Source organism: Tupaia chinensis, unplaced genomic scaffold (assembly GCF_000334495.1).
Source record: "Tupaia chinensis unplaced genomic scaffold, TupChi_1.0 Scaffold000074_1, whole genome shotgun sequence".
In the NCBI taxonomy this organism is placed as follows: domain Eukaryota; kingdom Metazoa; phylum Chordata; class Mammalia; order Scandentia; family Tupaiidae; genus Tupaia; species Tupaia belangeri.
Window position 1 is genome coordinate 1,131,562 of NW_006159534.1, and position 25,104 is coordinate 1,156,665.

The 25,104-nt window shown below is 39.7% G+C and overlaps 1 protein-coding gene and 1 pseudogene across 1 annotated transcript in view; both read left to right on the plus strand.

Moving 5' to 3' along the window:
* SOAT1 (sterol O-acyltransferase 1) overlaps nucleotides 1–25,104 on the plus strand; it is a 90,594-nt gene that overhangs the window by 47,151 nt on the left and 18,339 nt on the right. The window contains exons 4-6 of the mRNA XM_006142314.3: nucleotides 17,682–17,833; nucleotides 19,455–19,514; nucleotides 24,389–24,496. Coding sequence (XP_006142376.1) covers nucleotides 17,682–17,833; nucleotides 19,455–19,514; nucleotides 24,389–24,496 — 320 coding nt within the window. The remainder of the gene's footprint in view (nucleotides 1–17,681; nucleotides 17,834–19,454; nucleotides 19,515–24,388; nucleotides 24,497–25,104) is intronic.
* Nucleotides 5,539–5,932, plus strand: LOC102484677 (cytochrome c oxidase subunit 7A2, mitochondrial pseudogene; annotated as a pseudogene).

Below are 25,104 nucleotides of genomic sequence, written 5' to 3' on the forward strand. Positions count from 1 at the left end.
TCCTGCTGCTTCTTCAGTTTTCTAAACATTCCAGCTTGAAATGATGTCCTTCTTACTCTGCAATCCTAAGTACTTAGCTTATACCCTTAATATATATCTTACATTTCTTAGGGAGTACTTTGTTCCTAATGAATCACCAACTTTCATTTGGTCAATTTATAGGTTATTTGATGTAAAGTGTTTTTATTGCCAATTACTTGGTATCTAATGACATAGAATATTTTGCCATCATTTCTTAATTGGAATGTTTTAGAACAACATATATTTGGACCATGTAAAGACTTGATTCTTAGACCATATAAAGAGTATATATATTGAACCATGTAAAGACGTAAGTGCACATGCCTTAAATCAAAAGTCTCTCTCTCAAAAAAAAAAGAAAAGACTTGATTATCAGTTGACTCCTATCTTTTTTATTTATTTATTTTTTTGAGAGGTTTTTGCTATAGAGTGTGTGCGCTCGCCAGACAGACAGAGACATAGAGAATTTTTTTTAATGAATTATTTAACTTTATTTATTTATATTTGACCAGAGCGGAACAGAGTGAGGGTAAGAGAGAGGGAAAGCGAGCCTCCAGGTCCTGGACTCGAACCACAGTAGGCCATGTGGGAATCCAGCGCCCCTAACCACCATGCCACATGCCAGCCCCTGTTTTTGTTTTTTTAAGAGAGGTCTTTGCTATAGGGCATATGTGCTTGCCAGAGAGACAGAGAGATAGAAAGTGTGATAAATCACCCCCTCATGGGTGATGGCCATGCCACAATTCCTTCTCCTCCATTCTCCTCTCAGGATTTTGGGCATGTACACATACATGCCCAGTGTGTTTTAAGCCTCTGGGTCCAGGACTCGAACCATGGTCAACTATGTGGAAGTCCAGTGACATAACCATTATACCATGTGCTGGTCCCATTGTTACTGTTGTTAATTTGCTCCAAAAACTAAGAAAGTGGCCAACTTAATCATAGGGACAAGTCTGGAGTTGAATATTATATCCCAGAATTTAATAGGAAAAATGGAACCAGAACAGAAGGTAAAGTACATGAGACTGATAGGTTTATGCACCTACCATTTGAACAGAATCCTAACCTGTTTCCTGGCTTTAAGAAAAGTTTTTTTAGCATTTCTGGTTTAAGTTAAAACTGGTTTTCTTAATAGTACCATGTGAACTTACCATTGAAAGTAGTTAGATTATTTAAGAAATTGTGTGATCAATACAATGTGGGTGGAAAAGGAATAGAAGACAATTGTAGACACCAGAGACAGTAGAAGAGGGTGGGAAAGGACAGAGGGTCAGAAAGAGGGGTAAAAAATTCTAGGATGTATAAATGGAAAATTTTGGATAATAATATGCATGATTAAGTCACTATGCATTATATTCTTGATGGGAAGTCACATTTTGTATGCTGTGATGATGCTTAGGTAAAGAATGTAAATTAAGTTACAAAAAAAGGAAAAGTTTCAGAAAAAAAAAATCCATTCGATGACCACAGTAAGATATATAGCCCCAGCTAGGTGCTACTTTATAGGATGCCTAAAGTTAGACTTGTGTTCATGGAAATGTATATATCAGCTGTGTTTGCTATGAAAATATTTAGATTAATTAAGATCTTTAGTAATTCCATAAAAAATGGGGGGAAAACTGTATAGAAAGTAAGCATAGATACCAGAGACAGTGTGGGAAGAGTGGGAGATGACAGAGGGTAAGAGATACGGAATCAAGGATGGGGGGAGAGCAAAACATACAGGAAACAAGAAATGGAAAATTATTTGTTGACAGTAACATGTATGTTGATGTGCTTGATTGAGACAATATACAGTGTACTCTGGATGGAAAATTTCATTTTGTATGCTGTAATGATGTACAGTGGATGAACGTAAACAAATAACTTTAAATAAAACCATTTATAAAAAAAATTAACTAACATGAAGAGAGACTTTAAATGACAGGTATGTGAACATTGTTCAGAGCCATGAAGCTTGCTTCCTTTTTTAAATTTTTAAAAAATTTTAAACACTAATTTATTTTCTCTTATGGGTCTAAAATTTTTAAAAAACAAATCAAAGGTCAGGAATCTTTCTAGTTGTTTGTGATTTAATGTCATTTTACCAATCCAGTTGTCACTGATCTTCATTGATCTGTCTTCTCCTAATTTTTTTTTTTTAAGAATTATTCATTTAATTTTATTATTATTTAATTTGCTATTGGGCACATGCACTCACCTGAAAGAGACAGAGAAAAAGGGAAGGAAAGTGAAAAAGCAAGCTGCCGGGTTCAGAACTCAGACTGCAGTTGGCTGTGTGGGAGTCCAGTGCCCTAATCACCTCATCACTTGCTGGCCCCTGTCCTAGTCCTTTAAGTGAGAACATTGGACTAGCTATCTCCAAGGTCATTTTTAGCTCTGATGGTTTATGTCGCAACTGTAACTAAATAAAACTTTTGCTCAAGTTCATTGTTTCCTATTATAAAGGGAATGGATAGTCTATAAATCTTTTGGGCAGTTTATTCAGCTCCTCAGACTAGAGCTATCAGACTGTACTTGAATTTGAATTTCAGATTATCAGTGAGTAGTTTTTTAGTTATCATGTAATATTTAAGACATATTTATCTTTTTAATTTTATTTTACATTTTGCTATAGGGCATGTACACTCACCAGGGAGAGAGAGAAAGAATGCAAGCTGCCCGGTCTGGGACTGAAACCACAGTTAGCCATGTGGGAGTCCAGTGCCTTACTCACCATGCCACCTGCTTGCCTCAAGACATATTTAGACTAAAAAAGGGTTTTGTTATTTATTTGAAATTCAAACTTAACTAGTTTTCTTGTATTTTTATTTGCTAAATCCAGTAACTTTCTTTAGAACTGTGTGAAAATCTATACATGCAGCTCTAGGAGCTCACACTAAGGGAAGAGGTAAAGAAGAGTGTCAAGTGCTGAGAGACTCTTCAGTCTGAAGGAAGAGGGAGGTGGTGGAGTGAGTGGGTTAAAGTTAGGGGGTGAACTAACTGAATGCCTTAAGGTCACTTCCAGGTCTAAAATGCTTGTCATAAAAATGTTTTAAGTACTTTTTATCTAGTGTGGTGTAGTCACACAAAATTGTGAAACCCTGAGTCATGCATGACCTTTTGAAATCCTTAGAATTATGTTGTAACGAGACATAAAAAAAATCTCGGAACAGTCCAAGGAAAATTCAAATGATTAAGTTTGAACCGATTTACATTAATAGTTGTATTAGCTTTGTTTTAACTTTATATTAGTTTCTTTTGCATTTAAATAATACAAACCTATTTTGGCTTAATTAAGCAGAAAAGGAAGTGTATGTGAAAGGCATTACTATATCTTTTAAAATTCTAGAAGTTGAATATATGGGACCAGCAGGTGGCATAGTGGTCAAAGTACTGGATTCCCACATGATTGGCTATGGTTCGAGTCCTGGACCTTGTGGCTTGAAACTCATTCCAGGAGCATGTGCATGTGTGCTCACAATCCTGAGAGGAGAATAGAAAGAAGAGAGGGGATTGCAATGTGGTTATCCCCCTCTGGGAGTGATTTCTCCCTTTCTGTCTCTGTCTCTTCCTTGAGTGCACATGCCCTAAAGCAAAAATCCCTCTCCAAAAAAAAAAAAAATTGAGTACTCAAGCTTAGGAAAGAATAAGGATTTTAGTAGGAAGAGTTTAGTTACTCTGGATGTTTCAATTAATAATGTTTCCACCGCTCTCTTTAAAAGCACAGAACTGCTAATGGGAGTGAGAACTGAATTGCTGCCAGAAGTGCAAGGCCGTATATCACAGACCTGGCCTGGTCTCTGGTTATCTGACCTGACCTCTGTGAGGACAGTTGCCAGGGAAAAGGAAATACGTTGAGAAGGGCACATGGAGTGTCTTTACTGTCAATATTTGTAGAACTTTTATTAATGTGTACAGTTTTACAGAGAGTCTAATGTGAAAATTGAAGGGAAGAAAAAATTATTTTGATACGTATCTAAAAAAATTATTCTGGGGGCCAGCAGGTGGCATGGGGGCCAGCAGGTGGCATGGTAGTTAAGAGTGCTGGACTCCCACATTGTTGATGGTGGTGTGAGTCCCAGACCTGGTGGCTTGCTTTCTCACTTTCTCACTCTGTCCCTCTCTGGTCAAAATTAAATAAACAAATAGATAAGAGTTGAATAAAATAATTCTTTAAGAAATTATTTTGAAAATGTATTTTAAAATACATACACAGGGCTGATCCCATAGTACAGAGGTTAAGTGTTTGACTCCTGGCCCTGGTAGCTTGAAAAACACACAAGGTACACGAATGCATGCCCAGAATCCTGATGAGATAGAGAACTGGAGAAAGAAGGATGGTGGTATGACCTGACCACCCTACCCCTCTACCCTACTGGGAGGGTGTGGGAGTGTTCTCCCTTATACAACATAACATATACCTTTTTTTTTTTTTTTTTGCTACAGGGTGTATAGACTCACCAGACAAGAGAGAGAGGGGAAATGAGAAATCACCCCTCCAAGGGGGAAGGCCATGCTATAATCCCTTCTCCTTTAACATCCTCTAGGGATTTGGGGCATGCATGCACACAAGTCCCGCATGATTTTCAAGCTACTGGGTCTGGGACTGGAACAAGAACTGTACAGTTGGCCATGTGGTATCCAGTGCCTTAATCTGGCTCACATGTGCCTTCTAGCATAAAGAAAGAAAAACATATTTATTGCAGCATATTCTGTTTGATTCTTATAAAGTATTTTAGGTGCGTTTTTTATGTTAATATGGTATGCTCTTGCTCAACCAAGCATTAAATGAACCAACTGGATTGAGAGCCGCAGGCAGCATATTTACTGAGGGTTTCTCACCATGTTTTATCACTCATTGGAACAAACCTTTATAAAGATTTTTGGGGCCAGGTGATGGTGCAGCAGTGCCACAGCTGGGCCCTTGTGGGATGGTCTCAGGTTTGCATCCTGGTGTGCATATGTGCCCACGCTGTGCTGATTGAGTATATCACAGTGTAGAAGTCCTGCTGGAGGTACCCTCTCTGTCTTTGCCTTTTATAAGAAATAAGTAGTAAACTTTAAAAAAAAGTTTTTGGGTACTGCTTTATCTATTTGATTTACTGGTAGCCTGCTTGAGAGACAAGTCTAAATATTTTCTGCCTAGAAATTCTTTGATTATGGTTTAAGTTAAGATTAGGTTTTGTAACAAGAGTAAATACAAAAGTAATAATGACTTCGAAATGTATTTCCCTCACCTGTGAATGACCCAGAGGTAGGAAGTCGTCCAGAGCTGGAATGGTGGCTCCATACTCCCAGGGGCCCTGGGCCCTTCCAGTTCCCTGCCTCACCATTCATAGGCTTTGGTCTTCCATCTATTGCCCAGGTGCAGCCAGCCATTTCATCTGAGTTCCTAGTAACAGAATTGAGGCTGGGGAAGAAGGGGTGAGGGAGAGAGGGCGATGAAGCAGGTATGAGTTATCTTTTAAGGAAGCTTGTTGGATTTTCGTTTCTGCCGTTGGGTTGCTGCGGTTGGTGGGCAGAAGCTGAGACAAGATGCTGCGGAATGCTGACTCTCTTCGTCAGATTACCCAGAGGATCATAAGCACTGCTTCACGCAGACATTTTGAAAACAGAGATCCAGAGAAACGAAAGCTGTTTCAGGAGGGTCATGGAATTCCTGTGCATCCTAAGGGTGGAGTAGCCGATGCCCTCCCGTGTAGAGTCGCCATGGTTCTTAGAGTCGGTGGGACAGCACATGGCATTTACCAGCCGGCTATGGCTTCATTTCCCAAAAAGCAGGATTGACTCTGGTCAGCCCAGCCGTCCTTTCGTTAAATTTCATTCCGCTCTCTATGGACCAGTAATACGATAAATAACTGAGCTCTTCTCTGGGGATCAATATTTATTGACTTGTACTAACTGCCATCAATAAAGCAGTCTTTACCAAGCTTTGTTTTATTTTATCACTTTAGAATATATTATACCGGTGTCACTTTTTGGTCAGCCTCGTAAGTCAGAAGTACAGAAAAATTATTCTTTTTCGTAATTAAACTTGTATAAAGTACCATTATTGTAATATTATTTAGTGAAAGTTTACTTTTAGCAGTTCAGCACTGTACAGTGGATGGTCTTTAACTGAGTGGAGCTCTACTTCCCTCCCCCTTGTTCTGCAGTATATTCTGGGATATATGAGAACCTGGCAGTAGTGGAAGCAGGTAACTTTTGGTTCCTGCCCCTCCCCACAAACTGTATAAGAGTATGTCTAAATATTGGATATATTCCATAGCTTAGAATTAGGCTTTAGTGGATGGCTGTAAGATAATTTAATATTTTGCTTTTTTTCACATTCCAAAATGGGCTTTTTTTGGTAGTTTTTAAAATTTATATTTATTTATTTACTGGCTTTTATTATGTTATTTTGATCCATAACAAAATATGGAATATTTAGCTCATTTAAAAAAAAATCACCTGGGAGAACAGTCAAACTTTGTCATCTCCTTTGCAGGGTTATGCAATTTTCTTTCTTTTAACAGTCAAACTTCGTCATCTCCTTTGCAGGGTTATGCAATTTTCTTTCTTTTTTTTTTTTTTTGGTAGTTTGTTTCTTTTTTTGGCTAGAGGGAGGGTACATGTGCCCACTGGAGAGAAAGAGAGAAAGTGAGAAATCACCCCCTAGGGGGAGGGCCACACTGCAGTTCTTTCTCCATTCTCTTGGGATTCTGGGCATGCTTGTGCATACACGCACATGTGCCAGGTATGAGTTTTACCTAACTGCAGGATTCAGGATTCGAACCACAGTTGACTACATGGGAGTCCCACAACATAACCAATATGCCATCTGCTCGCCCCAAGGTCATACATTTTTTAACACTGAAGGTTGGAGTCTGTCTATGTCAGATCTAGGGGGTTATTTATGAGTGAGGGTTTTGTAAACAAAAATTGGGTCAACTTGTGGTTAAAGTGACTGGATCCCACATGGTTGACCGTATGATTTAGTTTCTGGATCTGACAGCTTGAAAAACACTCTGGGAGTTAGTACATCTGTGCCCAAACTCCCAGAAGGAGGGAGGGATGGAGAAGAGATTGGAATGTGACTGTGTCCTATTAAGTGGGAGGGGTATGTTTCCCTGCTCTCTGTTAAACACACAGGACCTCTGGCAGATTTTATTAAAATTAAGAAAACGTTAAAAAAAAAAAGGCGTGTTTATTCAAGAGTAAGGAACACAGAGAGATACAGCACCCCCAACAGAGTCCCAGTGAGTGCGCTCACCAGAGAGTGAGACAGAAAGAGAGAGGAAACGTGGAAGCATCTTGAAGTGGGGGTGAGGCGGAGGGAGATGACCATGCCCCAATCCCTTCTCCTTTACCCTTCAGATTATGGGTGGAGACGCACGTGCCCAGCATGTTTTTCAAGCCGGCAGGTCCAGGATTCAAACTGCGAAGTTGGCCATTTGGGATCCATCCACCTTAACCACAATGGCACTAGCTCGCCTGGGACTAGGTAGTTTTCTAGATTACCGTTTTCTCAGATTAAGCCAGCGGTGGTATGAGTAGGAGTTTTGGTGCCAGATTGGTTTCAGTAGCTCTTTGGAAATGCATTTAGCATTTGCAGTCTTGCCAATTGTTCTGCTGAGTGGTGGATGTAAAGTTATCAAAAGGCATGGATTTCAAAGGTGGAGATGCAGATGGTAAGATGCCAAGAAGCAGAAATACATAGAATTTCAAATTGTATTAAGTAGTGAAGGACAAGAACGACCTGTGTTAAGAGAGAAGAATAGGAAGAACTTCAATGTGAATTGTCAGAGGAGAGCTCTCCAAGCACTCAGATTAGTTTAGAACCCAAACACAACATTACCTGGTCCATTGTGTCCCTTGCTTTGCCCAGAAAGGTCAGGTTTTTGGTTCTGTGCCACCATGAGGTTAAAAGATTCTCTGTGCAAAGCTGGGCAGTGAATCAGAGAAACTAGTAACTCTTAAGACTAGCGATGTAACCTTGGGTAGTCATTGTAATTTTCTTTGAAGCCATTTTTGAAGAAATTGTGATCAAGTAACAAACATTATTGAGAAGCTAAAATTGCTATTGTACTCTGATCGGTTAACTTTGTATTTTTTTCTCTTAACCTATTAAACATTGTTTTTCACACTTAACGTTACTTTTGAATGGTTTTATTTATCTGTAAACAGTCATGCCTCTAAAATTTTTTAAAGATTCTATCTAATGTAATCTGTTAAGCCTTTTTAGAAGAGCTAGTTGTCTTTTAAAAATGCAAATCTGAATATGTTTCTAAATTCTGTACTGAGACCAAATAGTGAGACAACAGTAAAATGTGGTGCTTTGTGAGTCTGACCGACATGGGAAGGTTCCAGGTCTGCATTCAGAGAACTTTCTGAGTAAGCTGGGCATGTGCATGCTTGCCTGTGAGGTCGGGCTGGCTGAAGCAGAGGGTGGATTGCAAAGTCAAGACCCTGTTGGGTTGGCCTATGGCCAAGTGGTAAAGGAAGCCTAATCCCACATGGCTGACCTTGATTCAAATCCCTGTCCTAGTGGCTTGGAAAATGTGCGTGTGCATGCCCAAGCCCCAAGAAGATGATGAAATGGAGAAGGGATTGTGGCATGACCACACACTATTTTGGATAAATTTCTCCTCCTTCCTTTCTTTGGTACTTTCTGTCAAAAAAGGAAAAAAAAAAAGACCCCATTGGAGGTGCTGTCTCAGTTTCTCTGTTTCTTTTGGTTGTGAAAGAAATAAACTTTTTAAAAAAGATCTTGTGCTTAAAATGTCATTGCTTTCTGTTGTCTTTAATAAAATGAATTTTTAAATTAAAAGCATGCTCACTGGGGGGTGAGGGGAGAAAGTATCCCCCCCCCAGTGGGGTTTGGCCATGCCACAGTCCTTTTCCTTTGATGATTTTGGGCATATACCTCCATGCACCCAGTGGTTTTTTTTAAGCTACCAGGCCTGGGATTTGAATCATGGTTGACCATGTATGATCTGACTCCTTTAACCCGTTTGCTATGAAGCTGGCATAAGCAGAAATTCTTAAAATGGCTTAAATGTCTATCATGATCTAATCCCCACTTGCTTTTCCAATCTTTATGTTCATTGTGCCGTTACTATGTGTTCCAACAATAGGATCTTTGCTTTATGTTTGTTGTTCTTCCATTCTTGTAATCTTTTGGGTTATCTAATTCAGCTGCTTATTTAAAATAAGAAGTTTTGGGCCATGTAGTTGCATAGAGTTAAGGTAGCTGGATCCCAGTGCGTGTGCATGCCCAAGCCCCAAGAAGATGATGAAATGGAGAAGGGATTGTGGCATGACCACACACTATTTTGGATAAATTTCTCCTCCTTCCTTTCTTTGGTACTTTCTGTCAAAAAAGGAAAAAAAAAAAGACCCCATTGGAGGTGCTGTCTCAGTTTCTCTGTTTCTTTTGGTTGTGAAAGAAATAAACTTTTTAAAAAAGATCTTGTGCTTAAAATGTCATTGCTTTCTGTTGTCTTTAATAAAATGAATTTTTAAATTAAAAGCATGCTCACTGGGGGGTGAGGGGAGAAAGTATCCCCCCCCCAGTGGGGTTTGGCCATGCCACAGTCCTTTTCCTTTGATGATTTTGGGCATATACCTCCATGCACCCAGTGGTTTTTTTTAAGCTACCAGGCCTGGGATTTGAATCATGGTTGACCATGTATGATCTGACTCCTTTAACCCGTTTGCTATGAAGCTGGCATAAGCAGAAATTCTTAAAATGGCTTAAATGTCTATCATGATCTAATCCCCACTTGCTTTTCCAATCTTTATGTTCATTGTGCCGTTACTATGTGTTCCAACAATAGGATCTTTGCTTTATGTTTGTTGTTCTTCCATTCTTGTAATCTTTTGGGTTATCTAATTCAGCTGCTTATTTAAAATAAGAAGTTTTGGGCCATGTAGTTGCATAGAGTTAAGGTAGCTGGATCCCACGTGGCCAACTGCAGAGTCCTGGCCCTATTGGCTTGAAAAACCCACTGGGCATGCTTGCATGCCCAAAATCCGGGAGAGAAGGGATTGTGACATAACTACACATGCCTTCTAGCAAATTAAAACAAACAAGAGGTTTCTTTGATCACTAAAGTATAGCAGTTCTCTTTAATAGATTATCCAAATACCTTTCTTTTCTATAATAGTTACTAATTAACACCTTTTTCTTTCCGTTTTCCCCTTCTTACATCTCAGTGCTGAGACTATTATCGTCCATTGGCTGAATAAAGTTAGTATTAATACATATGAGACTGAGAATATAGGCCTATTAAAAAACCTATAATCTCAGGACCAGCAGATGGTGTAATAGTTACATTCCTGGACTCCCATGTAGTCGACCATGGTTCAAGTCCCAGACCTGGCAATTTAAAACTCATGCTGATTACGGGCCGGCAGGTGGACTGGTGGTTAAGGGCACTGGACTCCCACATGGCTGACTGTGGTTCGAGGTCTAGACCTGGTGGCTTGCTTTCTCACTTTCTCTCTCTCTCTGTTCCTCTCTGGTCAAATTATAAATGAATTAATGTATAAATAAATTAAATTAAATAATTCTTATATATAAAAAAAATAGGACCTGCAGTTAGCGTAATGGCTATGTCACTGGACTCCCATGTAGTCCACCACGGTTCGAGTCCCGGACTCGGTGGCTTACACTCATGCCGGGCGCGTGTGCATGTGTGCCCAAGATCCCGAGAGGAGAATGGAGGAGAAGGAATTGTGGTGTGGCCATCCTCCCTGGGGGATGATTTCTCGTTTTCTGTTTCTCAGTCTCTGTCTTTCTGGTGAGGGCATGAGCCCTATAGCAAAAAAAAACTCTCAACCCCAAAATAAAGCAAAAACACTCATGCCGGACGTGTGTGTTTGTGTGCCCTATTTCCCGAGAGGAGAACGGAGGAGAAGGGATTGCGGTGTGGCCATTCCCCCCCCAGGGGGTAATTTCTCACTTTTTGGCTCTCTCTCTCTGTCTCTCGGGTGAGCACATGTGCCCTATTGCAAAAATTTCTCTCCAAAAAAAAGGGGGGGGGCTATAATCTCAACATCCTTTTCAGGTTACTAATATTACGCATTATTAATGTTCATTGTGATCACATTTTGATATTCTAATTAACAGCTGTTTCATGTAGTAGAAGAAATTGGAAGAAGGTAGTAGACCACTCTTTGTCTTGTATTTTTCTATGTTCTTTCACAAGGAAGAATATATATAGTATTAAACAGTCACCCATTAATGTCACCAGTATTAGTATGTATGAAAGAAGGTTAAGAAAACTTAATGGTGTCCACAATACAAGGTTCTTCTTATGTCCCAGTGGCAGGAGCTTCTGTCAACCTCAGTTCCTCAGAGAAAGAGAGGCATTATGAAGTGCTGTGTATAGGAACATAGTAAATTTAAGTACTTGTAGGAGTAACAGTCCTACACGAGAGGATTTGCTAAAATGGCAATTTTTGTACATTGTTTTGTTTTTACTTTGTAGATTAACTCATATCACAGGAGGAGTTGGAGCAACAAATATTTGTAGAGTAATAGCTGTCAAACGTGTTCCATGTGTGTTTTAAAAATATTCAATTTAATTTATTATTATTTTAAAATTTACTATAGGGCCTGTGCACTCACCAGAGGGAGATGGGGGAGGGGAGTGAGAAAGCAAACTGCCAGGGCTAGGACTCCAACCATGATTACCCATGTGGGAGTCCAGTGTCTTAACCACCATGCCACCTGCTGGCCCCATGTTCCATGTGTTTTTGCATTTTTTTTTTCTTTTGGTTTTAGTTCACACAATTATTTAGCAAGTCATTTGTCACTCTTTTCAGTTTTGCACATAAATAAGTGCTCAGCAAAGTAAAAGAGCTTACCTGAGGCAGCAGTTGTGATAGGGCTAGAATTCTTTTTTTTTTTGGAGAGGTTTTCGCTATAGGGCGCGTGTGCTCGCCAGACAGAGAGAGACAGAGAGACAGAAAGCGAGAAATCACCCCCCAGGGGGGATGGTCATGCCGCAATCCCTTCTCCTCCATTCTCCTCTCGGGATCTTGGGCACGCACGCACATGCGCCCGGCATGAGTTCTAAGCTAACCAGTCTGGGACACAAACCACAATCGACTATGTGGGAGTCCAGCAACATAGCCATTATGCTAACTGCTGGTTCCCAAGGGCTAGAATTTGATTCTAGATCCTGACTGAAAGCATTTACTTTTTAAATTGTATTATTAACACTAAATGGGCATGCACGCACACACGCCTGGTGTAAGTTTAAGCCACTGGGTCCGGGACTTGAACCTTGGTGGGCTACGTGGGAGTCCAGCAACATAGCCATTACGCCAACTGCTGGTCCCCTTCCTAATTCTTGAAGTTCAGTCTGAGTGTTCAGAAGTGTGCAGAAAGAAGTGATCTGTAAACTCTCTTCCATTCTATTTTCACTCTTTGTGCATCAGATTCAGTGGGAATTGGGGAATATTCTGACCCTAATTGTATTCAGATGTCTAGATCCTGTTCACTTGGACCTGTCTAGACACTAAGTGCGTAGAGGCTGAGCAGCCAAGGAATAAAGATAAAGAAAAAAGGAAAAGAATTAGAGAAGAGGAAAAAAGAAGAAAAAGAAAGAAAGAGAAAGAAAAAAGATAATAAAAAAGCTTTATATTTTAATTTTAAAAAGCAAAATTGAAAACTGCACAGCATACATGCATGTTGTGTAAAAGCAGTATTTTCACAGCTCACGTCTAGTAGCCATTTCAGGATGGACCTGGGTTTGTGTATTTCCTAAATGGGATGGGAAAAGGCACAACTTAGCACAATAAAGGAGGGGCTTGAGAGCCCAGAGAATACTCTACCTTAAAAAAGAATTTTAATTAAAAAAAAACTAAGACAGGGAGACAGAGACAGAATGAAGGGGACAGAGGTAGCCCTACCCACTAGAAATGAATCTGTAGGGAGAAGTCTCAGCAGAAATTCTTCATTTTTAGTCAATGAAAGCAATATTTCACAGCTCAAGTTCAGTAGCCATCTTGGGATGGGCCTGGAGTTGTGGTTTTCCCACTAGAAATTAATCTATAAGGAGAAGTCTCAGCAGAAAATCTTCTTTTTTGGGGGAGAGGTTTTTGCTATAGGGTGCATGAACTCACCAGACAGAGACAGAAAGCGAGAAATCACCCCCCCAGGGGGGATGACCACTCCACAATCCCTTCTCCTCCATTCTCCTCTCAGGATCTTGGGCACGCACGCACATGCACCAGGCGTGAGTTTTAAGCCACTGGGTCCGGGACTTGAACCATGGTCGACTACATAGGAGTCCAGCAACATAGCCATTACACTAACTGCTGGTCCCCAAAATCTTCATTTTTAGTCAGTGAAAGCAATATTTCACAGCTCAAGTTCAGAAGCAGTCTGGGTTTGTGCTTTTCCCACTAGAAATGAATCTGAAGGGAGAAGTCTCAGCATCCCTGGGGGATGACTACACACCAGTCCCTTTTCCTCCATTCTCTTGGGACTTTGGGCACACATGCACACGCACCCAGCATGAGTTTCAAGTCTCTGGGTCCAAGACTTGAACCACAACTGGCCAGTGAAAGTCCAGTGCCTTAACCACTATGTCATCTGCTGGCCCCTCTTTTTTCTTCCTTTTTTTTTTTTTTTTTGTTTCTATCAGCCTAATACTTAATTTGGAGGGGGACTGATGTCAGAGTATGTGGAATCCTGCTAAAAGAAATGGCTTGACTCCCTTTGCCACATTTTAGTATTCTAAGTTTCTCTTTTAGTGAATGTTGAGTGAAATATTAATGGGCTGAGATAAAAGCATGGGGGAAGTGTTGAGACCTAACATAGTTTAATCCTCCTCTTTCCTCTTCTGCTTTTCTGACTAACTCAACACTTTTTTTCTTCAGTTATGACGTTCCTTCCTTGCTATTTCTTGAACATGCCAGGGGCGTTCCTGTCCCGGATTTTTTACACTCATGCTTCCTTCTTCCTGATACTTTCCCCACAAATCCCCACTAACTTGCCCTCTCACCTCCTTCACACAGTCTCAAATGCCACCATATCTTTGAGGCTTTCCCTGGCCTCTGTGAAAAATACAGCCCTCCCCCGCCCTCAAGTCCATCTGCTTTATTTTGGTAACACCATCTGGCACACAGTGTATTCTGTCTACCTGCATGAGATGGTAACTCCCATGAGGGCAGAGACTCGGATTTGTGCATTTTCGTATCTCCAGTATCTAGAAGAGTGTCCAGAACGGGACCTTCTTTTTTAGTATACTTTTACATGGGGCAATGTTTTTGTTGCTGTTGAAAAAGATTACTGACTGAATTCTGGTGATTGAGAAAAGAACCTTTTTTTCTCTGTGCCACTTAATATATTTTCTTTGCTTTTGGTTGGGTACTTGCTTTCTATTGAAAGCAGATTTAAAAATGAAGATGAGCATATATTGGGTTGTTAGGAAAGTCATGATACATTTTTCCATGGAAAAACATAAATAAATACATTATGACCTTTCCAGTGACCCAGTAATTGAAATGAAACAAGGAGCTGAACTAAAATACTATCAGATAACCTTAATATAAAAAAGTAAATTTATAAAAACTCATTTTTGTTCCCAGGAAATATTTGTCCTTTCTGTATTACATCCCTCAAACCTTCTTGCTTGTTCACATTTTCTGCTGTGACTAAAAGGCCTCATACTTCTCTGTCTCTGAATTCTCATCATGTAGTCTCCCTTCTCCTTTTGCCACTTTTCATTTACTCTTAGTCCTACCTTCAGGGATTCAGCTCAAAAAAAGCATTTCCAGGGTCCAGCAGATGGCATAGTGGCTATGTCACTGAACTCCCACTTAGTTGACCGTGGTTTGAGTCCTGGACCTGGTGGCTTAAACTCATGCTGGGCGTGTGTGTGTGATTGCCCAAGATCCCGAGAGGAGAATGGAGGAGAAGGAGTTGTGGTGTGGCCATCCCCTCTGGGGAATGATTTCTCACTTTCTGTCTCTGTCTGTCTGTCTGGTGAACACATGCACCCTATAGCAAAAACCTCTCAAAAAAATTCCAATCAACTAATCCTTGGCTGTGTTTGCTGTGTTCTTTAAGTCCTTATCGATGGTTGTATTGCTAAGGTGGCCCCCAGTCAGGTAGTCTGTCATGTATTGTTTGTGTTGTTTGTGTATGCGTATTTGTTTATAATTTATTTACATTAAATTGTACATTTTGGAGGGGTACAGTATGGTCTTTCAAAGCAGGCATGTGAAGTGTGTAGTAATCAAATCAAGGACATTGCCCTATTTATCATTTTCAACAAAGAACACTATAGTATGTTGTGTACTTTTGATTTTTATCCTGCTAGTTTTTTCATTATTTTAGGCACATACACACACACACATAATTGACAATGTTTGTTCGTTTTTTACTCTGTTGTAATAAATAATCCTGTACTACAGTTGTTTATATTTTCCAGTTCCATCAGCAGTCCTGTGAGAACTGGGACCTTAGCATATTCTCACTGCCCAGCGCCTAAAAGGCCTTTGAGGACTGTAGGAGACAGCACAGTTTGAAAAAGTTTCAGATAGTTGCTACAGACATGGATGTTTTTAGGTATCACCCTTTTCTTAAATTTGTTGTAGGGAATGTACAGGGGATTGTGTGCGAGGAGAGGGCTGAGAAATCTGCGAGGGGAGGGATGGCCTTTCACTTGTGGAGGGCTACAGTGCTTTCTCTCTTGTCCTCTCAGGATTTTGGGCACATGTACATGCACCTAATGTGTTTTTCAAGACACAGGTCTGGAACTTGGACTTCACAGCCAGCCTTCTGGATTCCAGCCTCCTTCACCATCATGCCACCTGGCTGGCCCAGGTTTCCCCCGCCTTTTTTTGGTTTTGCCATAGAGTATGTGCACTTGCCAGACAGAGACAGAGAAAGGAAAATGGAGAAGTCACATATCCCCACCAGGGAGATTGACCACACGACAATCCCTTCTCCTCCATTGTTCGTTCTCCTGGAATCTTGGGCACATGCGCACCAGGGATGATTTTCAAGCCACCAGGTACAGGACTCAAACTGTGGTTGGCCATGGGGAATCCAGTGCTTCAACTGCCAGGCCCGCTGTTGGCCTCCAGGTTTCACTTTTTTAAACAGAAATCTTTTATTTTTTAATTAGCAAAACTGCTCACTAGAGAGAGAGAGACAGAAAGCCTACCCCAATGGGGCAGTCATGTTGTAGTCCTTTTTTCATGTTTCTCCATCCCATCAGGATTTAGAGCATGCATACATATGTGCCCAGCATGTTTTTCAAGCCACTGGAGCCAAGAATTCAACCACAGTCAGCCATGTGGTATCCGTCTTTCCATGTGTAGCACTTAACCGCTGTGGCATGGGGGCTGGCCCTTGCCCTCACTTTGACAGGATTTGATCAAACTCTTTTGGTATCACAGAATCTAGAAGAATGCTACTTCATATCTTTTAAGTTCAACTTAAGTAATTTAGCAAGAGCCATTTTTTCCTCCCTGAAATTTAGTAAATAATATTGTTTTCCTTTAAAGTAGGTGAGTGCTACTGATTAAAAATGGCCATTGTACAGTTTGGGCATCTATGATGCCTAGCTTATAATTTGGGAATCCACCATAGGTGACCTATTATAACCTTAAGAATTTTTTTTTCATTTTATACTTTATAAAATCTGTGGAAATGAGAAAAATACCCAATCCTCCCCGAAGAAAGCAAGCAAAAGCCAAACAAAACTGTAGAAGTGGAAAGTTTAAGATGTTAAAAAGAGTTGAAGACCAAAATTTATAATAATTATACATATACACATTGTTATAAAATAAGAAAACATGTGCATACATATATAAGCAAAACAATTTCATCTTATGAAAATATGTGGTTCTGGTCTCTCTGTGCAGTGTAAGTGCTATACAGAAAGCCAGATCCCACATAGTCAACTATGGTTTGAATCCTGGCCCTGGTGACAATATATGCTATAGAAATGATGTACTCTAATTTTATTAGTCTCTTTTTAAAATATTTGTTTGATTTTTGTTATTATTTGTTATTATTGTTTTTGAATTTGACAAGAGAAGTAGAGAGAGAAAGAAAGAGAGAAGGTGAGAAAACAAGCCCTAGATCTAAGACTCGAACCGTGGTTAGCCATGTGGGAGTCTAGCACCTTAATCACCACACCACCTGCCGGTCCCGACATATTCTAATTTTTTTATACTCTGTTTTCTGAATAAAAATGAAGAACTTCTCATTTTTATTATTTCTATAATTTTAATTATACATGTCATTTGTTGGAGTTCATTTAGTTGGTAATTAACTTTGGTATTAATATCTTGATTATGCTTAAAAAGAATATACATTTTTAAAACATTTTATTTAACTTTCTTTATTTATTCTAATTTAACCAAAGAGGGACAGAGTGAGAGAGAGAGAAAATGAGAAAGTAAGCTGCCATGTCCAGGACTTGGACTGGTCGGCCATGTGGGAGTCCAGTGCCCGTAACTACCACGCCACCTGCTGGTCCTGAAAAGGGTATACATTTTTAAAAGGATGTAATTAGTATGTTGCTTTTTCAGTAGCCATTTCTAAAACTACTGCTTGGCTTTTTTTGTATCTAGTTCTGCTTAAGAGAGCCCTTTAGAAAAATGTTAATTATCTACAAGCATGTGTTAGCTTCTTACGCTTTTCTTTATTTGTTTCAAAATTCTAGGAATTGAAGCCATTTTTCATGAAAGAAGTTGGCAGTCACTTTGATGATTTTGTGACCAATCTCATTGAAAAATCAGCATCATTAGACAACGGCGGGTGTTCTCTCACAACCTTTTCTGTTCTTGAAAGAGAGAAAACCAACTATAGAGCTAAGTAAGCATTTATATTGTTTTATTTTCATGCAAACAGCTATTCTAGTAGTTAGTGTTCAGTGGTCAGAATGTGAACTACAGTAAAAATGCTGGGGTTCACACTCTGCTACCACATTTATTGGCTATGTTGCATTGGAAAAGTTACTTAACCACTTGACTGGGGGGGGTTGTCTTAATGTATGGATTATCATGTATATGCATACCTCTTTTAAGACTAATAAAATCGGGACCAGCAGTTAGCATAATGGCTATATCGCTGGACTCCCACGTAGTCGACCGTGGTTCGAGTCCTGGACCCGATGGTTTAAACTCACGCCGGGCGCGTGTGCGTGCATGCCCAAGATCCCGAGAGGAGAATGGAGGAGAAGGGATTGCGGTATGGCCATCCCCCCTGGGGGGTGATTTCTTGCTTTCTATCTCTGTGTCTCTCTCTCTCTGTCTGGCGAGTGCACGCGCCTTATAGCAGAAACCTCTCCAAAAAAAAAAGAAGACTAATAAAATCATAGAGCCAACACATGAATGCTCTACATGGATGAATTCATTTTAAATATGGATACTGTGACCATCTGCATATTACAGATTAGGAACTGAAGCATAGAGCACTTAAATCTTGTGCAAGATTATAGAGTAGGAATTTGAATCCAGAGTCTGCGTTCTTAACCTCAATGTTATATGGCCCTCTACTATACTTTATTTAATACTTATAATTAAGTACAGTGTAATTAGTATGAATTTTTTAAAATGGATAGTCATCCAGAATAATAAACAAATGCTGACGAAGGCCAGTGTGTGCTAATTTGCCATTCTGTGCTTTCCTCATTTTAAAAAAAAGAAGTATTTATTTTTTAAGTTCTTTTTGTTACCATTTTTTAATTTGACCAGAGAGAGACAGAAAGAGAAAAAAAAGGGACAGAGAGAAAGGGAAAGCCAGAAAGTAAGCTGCCCAGTCTGGGACTTGAACCATGGTCTGCCATGTGGGAATCCAGCACCTTCAAACACCATGCCACCTGCTGGCCCTGCTTTCCTCATTTTTATGCCCTGTGGTCTTTCTGCCATCCTCCTCTCTTCTGGAGAACAGTTATGATTAGTAATAGTTGACAGAGTGCTGGTGACGCTATAAAAAGTCCTGAAAAAGATGAGAATGCTAGATACTGTAATGTTAATTTTTAATAACCAGAGGCGACCTCTAAACCAAGGGGGCTGTTGGGAGCTATTGGAAGTCCTTTGACATAAGGAATGTGTCATAAACATCAGTGTAGTTTTGGACCACAGACTAATAATGATATAAAATATGGCTGGGGTCCTGTGCATGATCTCGATGAGTTCTAGAAAAAGAAGAATGATTGCCAGTGTGGGATGTAGGGAATGCCCTTCCATGCCTTTCTGGGTATGGGGACCCTTTGAGTACTGCTCCAGGTAAACGCATGTCCCATACATTCTATCCTACATAGATGTTCACTTGAGGTAACACGTATAAAACCCTTAACACAATACCTGGACCAGAGTGAAGGGTAGTTAATGATAGATGTTGTAGTTGGTAGTATTCTTTCTTTTCTTTGGAATTAAATTTCTTATATTACTTGAAGTACTTATGTTTTGTTTTTATTTTTTGCTTTTCCCAGAGACCTAAGGGCATCTCCAGAACAAGGAAAGATTTTTGTGGCAAGACGATCTCTCTTAGAGTAAGTATTTTTTAGTTGCTTTTCTTTATTAGTTTGAACTTAAAGAGAAAGGCTACCCTGATTATTAGAATCACTGCTTAATATGAGTAGTTTTTGTATATTCATATAAATCGTTAGTTTTGGTATTGTATTCTGTACATTTGTGATCTTTTACTTCTCCTTCCTGATCTGATTCTGTACCTATTTTCAAAGGAAGAGCTAAGGATAAGAAGGGTTATGTCTTCTGATAAGTTCCTTGAAGGCATGTGCAGAAAATTTGTTACCCAAAGAGCTAGAACAAACCATTTTGAGAGAGCTCTGGAATTTTTGTATTCTGTTTTTTTGAAGAATTTTCTTTTTTTCTTCAATTGCCAGAGGGTATGTATGCTTGCTGGAAAAAGAGTGTGGGAGAAAACATGCCTCGTTGGGATATGATCAAGTTGCAGTCCTTCTTTCTCCATCCCATTAGGATTTGGGGCACACACACATGCGTCCAGAGTGTGTCAGGATCCTTTGGCCAGGATCCCCACCATGGTCGGCCATGCGTTATTCTGCTTCCTGTGCACAATGCTTAACCCCTGTGCCATGGGGCCAGCCTGCTGTCTTGATACATACAATTTCTTTCATCTCTTTTTTAGCTTACCAGTTTAGAGACTTGATAGTTTTCTCAGAACTACTTATTTTAAAATCCTGGTTGCCTAATCCTTTTTTCATAAAATTCACACAATGTAAATTATTTGTGGCAAGTTAATTCGTGAACTTGTAAAAGTATACTGATAAACATTTGTTTTTTAATCTTCTCTTAGACCATTTATTTCTTCATTAGAACACTGCTAAAATTAAGCCTGCATTAGTATAGATCATCTGAAATATTTGGGGGATGGGTTGTGAAAAATTAAATGTCTTTATATACTTTTTTTTTAAAGTACCTTATATTTATCAAAATTTACTTTCTCTGCATCAGATTTTCTCTATCCATACTCTTGATAAGACTAGCATTTTCTAAGCGTATAATATAAAATTCTGTTTCAGTGTTTTACCATATATTATTTGAAGAGATTGTTCTTTTAAAACTCATACTATATAGAGCTGACCCCATGGTCTAGTGGTTAAGGGAGCTGGATCCCATATGGCCAATTGTATGGAATGAGTCCTGGACCTAGTGGCTTGACACATGCTGGGCTCATATACATGCTGGGATCCTGATGAGATGAAGAAATGGAAGAGAATGGATCGCAGTGTGACCACATCCTATCGGGGAGTTCTATTTCTGTCCCTCTGTCACTCTCTAATGAGTACATGGCACCCTCTGGCAAATTTGGAAAAAGAAAAATTGCGTCATGCAAGGTTTTCATATAAAAGGGAAAATCAGTTATTTTGAACATTATGATTAAGATTTTAATAATAGGAGGCCAGCTGGTGATATAATGGTTAAGGTGCTGGACTCTCACATGGCTGACCACGGTTTAAGTCTCAGATCTGGCAGCTTGCTTTCTCACCCCCCCCCACCCCCAATGTCTCTCTCTGGTCAAATTAAAGATAAATAATCTGGTCAAATTTAAAATTAGTTAATTTTCAAAAAAAGATTTTAATAATAGAATTGTATTATTGGAAAAATAAAATGCTTTGATTAAAAAATTTGGAGGCCAGTAGGTAGCATAGTGATTAAGGTACTGGATTCTCACATGGCTGACTATGGTTCAAGACCCAGACCTGGTGTTTTAAAAAATCACAACAAATAAATAAATGTTTAAAAAATAAAAATAAAAAATAAACCTGGAGGACTAAAACAAGTGATTAAAAAAAAGATTAAGAGTTACCACGAGGAATGGAGGTTACAGTGGGTGTTTCCCACATGGCCAGCTACGTGCTTTGAGTCCCAGACCTGGCAGTTTGAAAAACATGCTGGGCACTTGTGTGCGCAAAAACATGCTGGTGACATGTGTGCTCAAAATCCCAAGAGGAGAATGGAGGAGAAGAAGGAATTGTGATATGGTCATCCTCCCCGCCCCCCCACGGGGTAATTTCTCTCTCTCTCGGGATAATTTCTCTCTCTCTCTCTCTCTCTCTCTCACACACACACACACACACACACACACATCCCTGTCTTTCTGGCAAGTACATGTACCCTATAGCAAACTTAAAAAGAAAGGAAGAAAGAGAGAGAGAAAGAAAGAAAAAAAATTTAACCAAGAAAGTAGAATGTTTTCTGTGATTCAGAAAGGTTTTTATTAGAATTTAAATATTTTTATTCCAGAAATGTTATAGTATTTTAGATTCCTCAGAGATATTTAGAAGGTTAGCATACATCTTTTCAAAAACAAGATTAAAAAATTGTTTTAGTTTGCTATAAGATATTTAGGAAAAGTCATCTAGAAAATCATGACTCTTTTAAAAGAAAAGTAGCCCAGTCTTAAATACAAAGTGAACAAAGGGACCAGCAGGTGGTGTGGTGGGTAAAGGCGCTGGACACCCATATGGCTGACCACGATTCAGGTCCTAGACCTGGCAACTTGCTTTCTTACTCACTCTCTCTCTCTTTTTTGCTCTCTCTGGTGAACATATGTGCCTTATAGCAATTTGAAAAATAATGACAAAATTAAATTAAAAAAAAATTTTTTTTTCCCCTGTAGGTTGCCTGTGCTTGCCTGAGAGAGAGACAGACAGACAGAAAGTGAGAAATCACCCCCTGGGGGGATGTCTACGATGCAATCCCTTTTCTATTCTTCTCTTGGGACTTTGGGCATGCAAGCACACACACCCAGTGTTAGCTTTAAGCCACCAGGATTCAAACCACAGTCAACTACATGGGAATCCAGCAGTGTAACCATCATGCCATCTGCTGGTCTCCAAATAAAAAATTCAGTGAGAAGAAAGGAAAAACATTTATAAATGATTATATTTTATAGACTTAGGTGATGGTTGGTTGTCATCATCATCAAAATTCATACATGTTGGGACCAGCAGGTGGTGTGGTACTAGACTCTCCTACATGGCCGACGATGGTTCAAGTCTTGGATATGGCGACTTGCTTTCTTACTTTCTCTCTCCTCCTCTGTGTGTCTCTACCTGGTCAAATTAAAATAAATGAATGAATAAATAAAATTAAATATATAATTCTTTTAAAAATTCATACATGTCAATTTTAATATCTTAGGGATAGATGACTCTGAATACTATATTAAAGGATAGGGAATAGAATGTAAGGGTAGGTTTAAAAAAATTCTTAATGTTTCGCATAGTTTATGTGTTCCCTGCTTTCTTACCTAGAGAACAACCATTTCTGATACGTTTTCAAGAATACAGACCCCTTGTTTATATAAGTGGTATCCATGTTGTTTTCTAGTAGTCAACATCATTTATTAGAAGAACCTGCCCCAAAATCATCCATTACATTTTTGTCTTTGTATTGTCATTTTATGTCTCTGTACTTCAGATTTAATATTGTATATTTATTGTCTTTTTGAGATACTTTGTATAGTGGAGTAAGCATCTTCTAAACTGCGTTGAAACAAAGTGGGAATTTTTTTTAAAGAAAAATTTATTTAATTCCATTTGTTGTTACTATTATTATTTAATTTGATCAGAGAGAGACAGAGAGAGAAAGGGAAAGTGAGAAAGCAAGTTGCCAGGTCCAGGACTTGAACCATGGTCAGCCATGTGGGAATCTAGCACCCTTAACCACCATGCCACCTGTTAGCCCTGTGTTTTGTTTTTTTTTTTTAATTGCCAGACAGTGTGTACACATGTACATGTGCAGGGGTTGGGGGGGGGGGGGGGAGAGAGCGAGAGAGAGAGAGAGAAAGTACCTCCCAATGAGACATAGTCATACTGCGGTCCTTCCCTACATTCTTTTTTCCTGTCAGAATTTTGGGTGCACATGCACGTGCAGCCAGCATGGTTTTCAGCCATGGTTTTCAGGACTGGATTTTAATTGAGGTCAGTCATGTGGAATTTGACTCACAATGTACAGCATCTAATCATTGTGCTACAGGGCCAGCCCTAAAGAGAAGTCTTTAATATGTGTATTTGTTTGGTTTATTTTTTGAGAGATTTTTGCCTTAGGGCATGTGCATTCGCCAGAGAGAGAGGCAGAGACAGTGAGAAGTAAAATGAGAAATCACCCCTTTGGGAAAATGGCCATGCCACAACCCCTTCTCCAACATTTTCCTCCCGGGATCTTGGACATGCATACACATACACCTGGCATGATTTTCAAGCCAACGGGTCCGAGACTTGAACTGTGGTCAGTCATGTGGGAGTCCATTGATGTAACCTCTACACCATCTGCTGGCCCTATAGTACGTTGTTTAAATACAGGGCCCTTGGCCAGTTCTGTGCTGACTGTGTGGTTCAAGTCCTTGATCCAGTGACTTGAGAAACACACCAGATGCATGTGCATATGTGCCCAAACTCCTGACAGGAGGGAGAGGTAGAGGAGAAGGGATTGTGGCATGACTTCTCCATGGGCATGCTTTCTCCTCTCCCTTTCTTGCTCTCTCTCTGGTGAGCATATACATTCCCTTTTCCTCTCTCTCTCTCTCTCTCTCTCTTTGTCTCTCTGTGTTTTTTTTTTTGTTTGTTTGTTTTTTTTGCATGTGTGTATATATACCCTGTGTGTATGTGTGTGTGTTTGTGTGTGTGTACACATGCAGCCTTAGCTTGCAAGGTGCCACTAGGCAAGGTTCAGGCTGGCTGCGTGGTGTGAGGCCTAAGTTCAATTCTTGGTCCATTCTAAAAGCTGACCATGGAGGTGGTCATCTGTAATCCAAGCTGAGGCTGGGGCAAGAGGATCATGACGTGAGTCTCTCAAAAGCATTCATGTCTCTCCCCCCTGCCCTCATAGATGAACCAGTCAATGGCATTAATTTGATCTGTTTGATTTTCATTTATAGTGAGTTGTTTGAAGTGGACCACATCAGAACGATATATCACATGTTTATTGCCCTCCTCATCCTGTTTATCCTCAGCACACTTGTGGTCGATTACATTGATGAAGGAAGGTAAGGTAATAAAAAAGATGGTTAGTTAGTTGTGTGAGAATTTAGGTTTCATTCAATTTTGGTAAAGAGTAATTTGGCTACATTTGCTAAAAATTCTGATGCAGTTGATCTTAGGGTGATACTCCTCTTTCCTGAAGAGTTTTATTATTTTATTTTTAAAATGATCTATTTTAAAATCAATAGTTTCTAGGTAATTTTCCCAAATTAGAGAGTTTTGTGTATATGATTACCAATTTTTGTATGATGCATGTACATTTAAGGTTGTTACTTAAGATACGTTTATTGGCGGGGCCAGCAAGTGGTGTGATGGTTAAGGGCGCTGGATTTCCACATGGCTGACTACGGTTCGAGTCCCGGACCTGGCTGTCTTTCTCACTTTCCCTCTCTCTCTCATTCTGTTCCTCTCTGGTCAAATTAAAATAAATAAATAAACATTAAAAATTAAATAAAATACCGGGACCAGCAGTTAGCATAATGGCTATGTTGCTGGACTCCCACGTAGTCGAGTGTGGTCCGGTTCCCGGACCCGGCAGCTTAAACTCACGCTGGGCGCGTATGCGTGTGTGCCCAAGATCCCGAGAGGAAAATGGAGGAGAAGGGATTGCGGC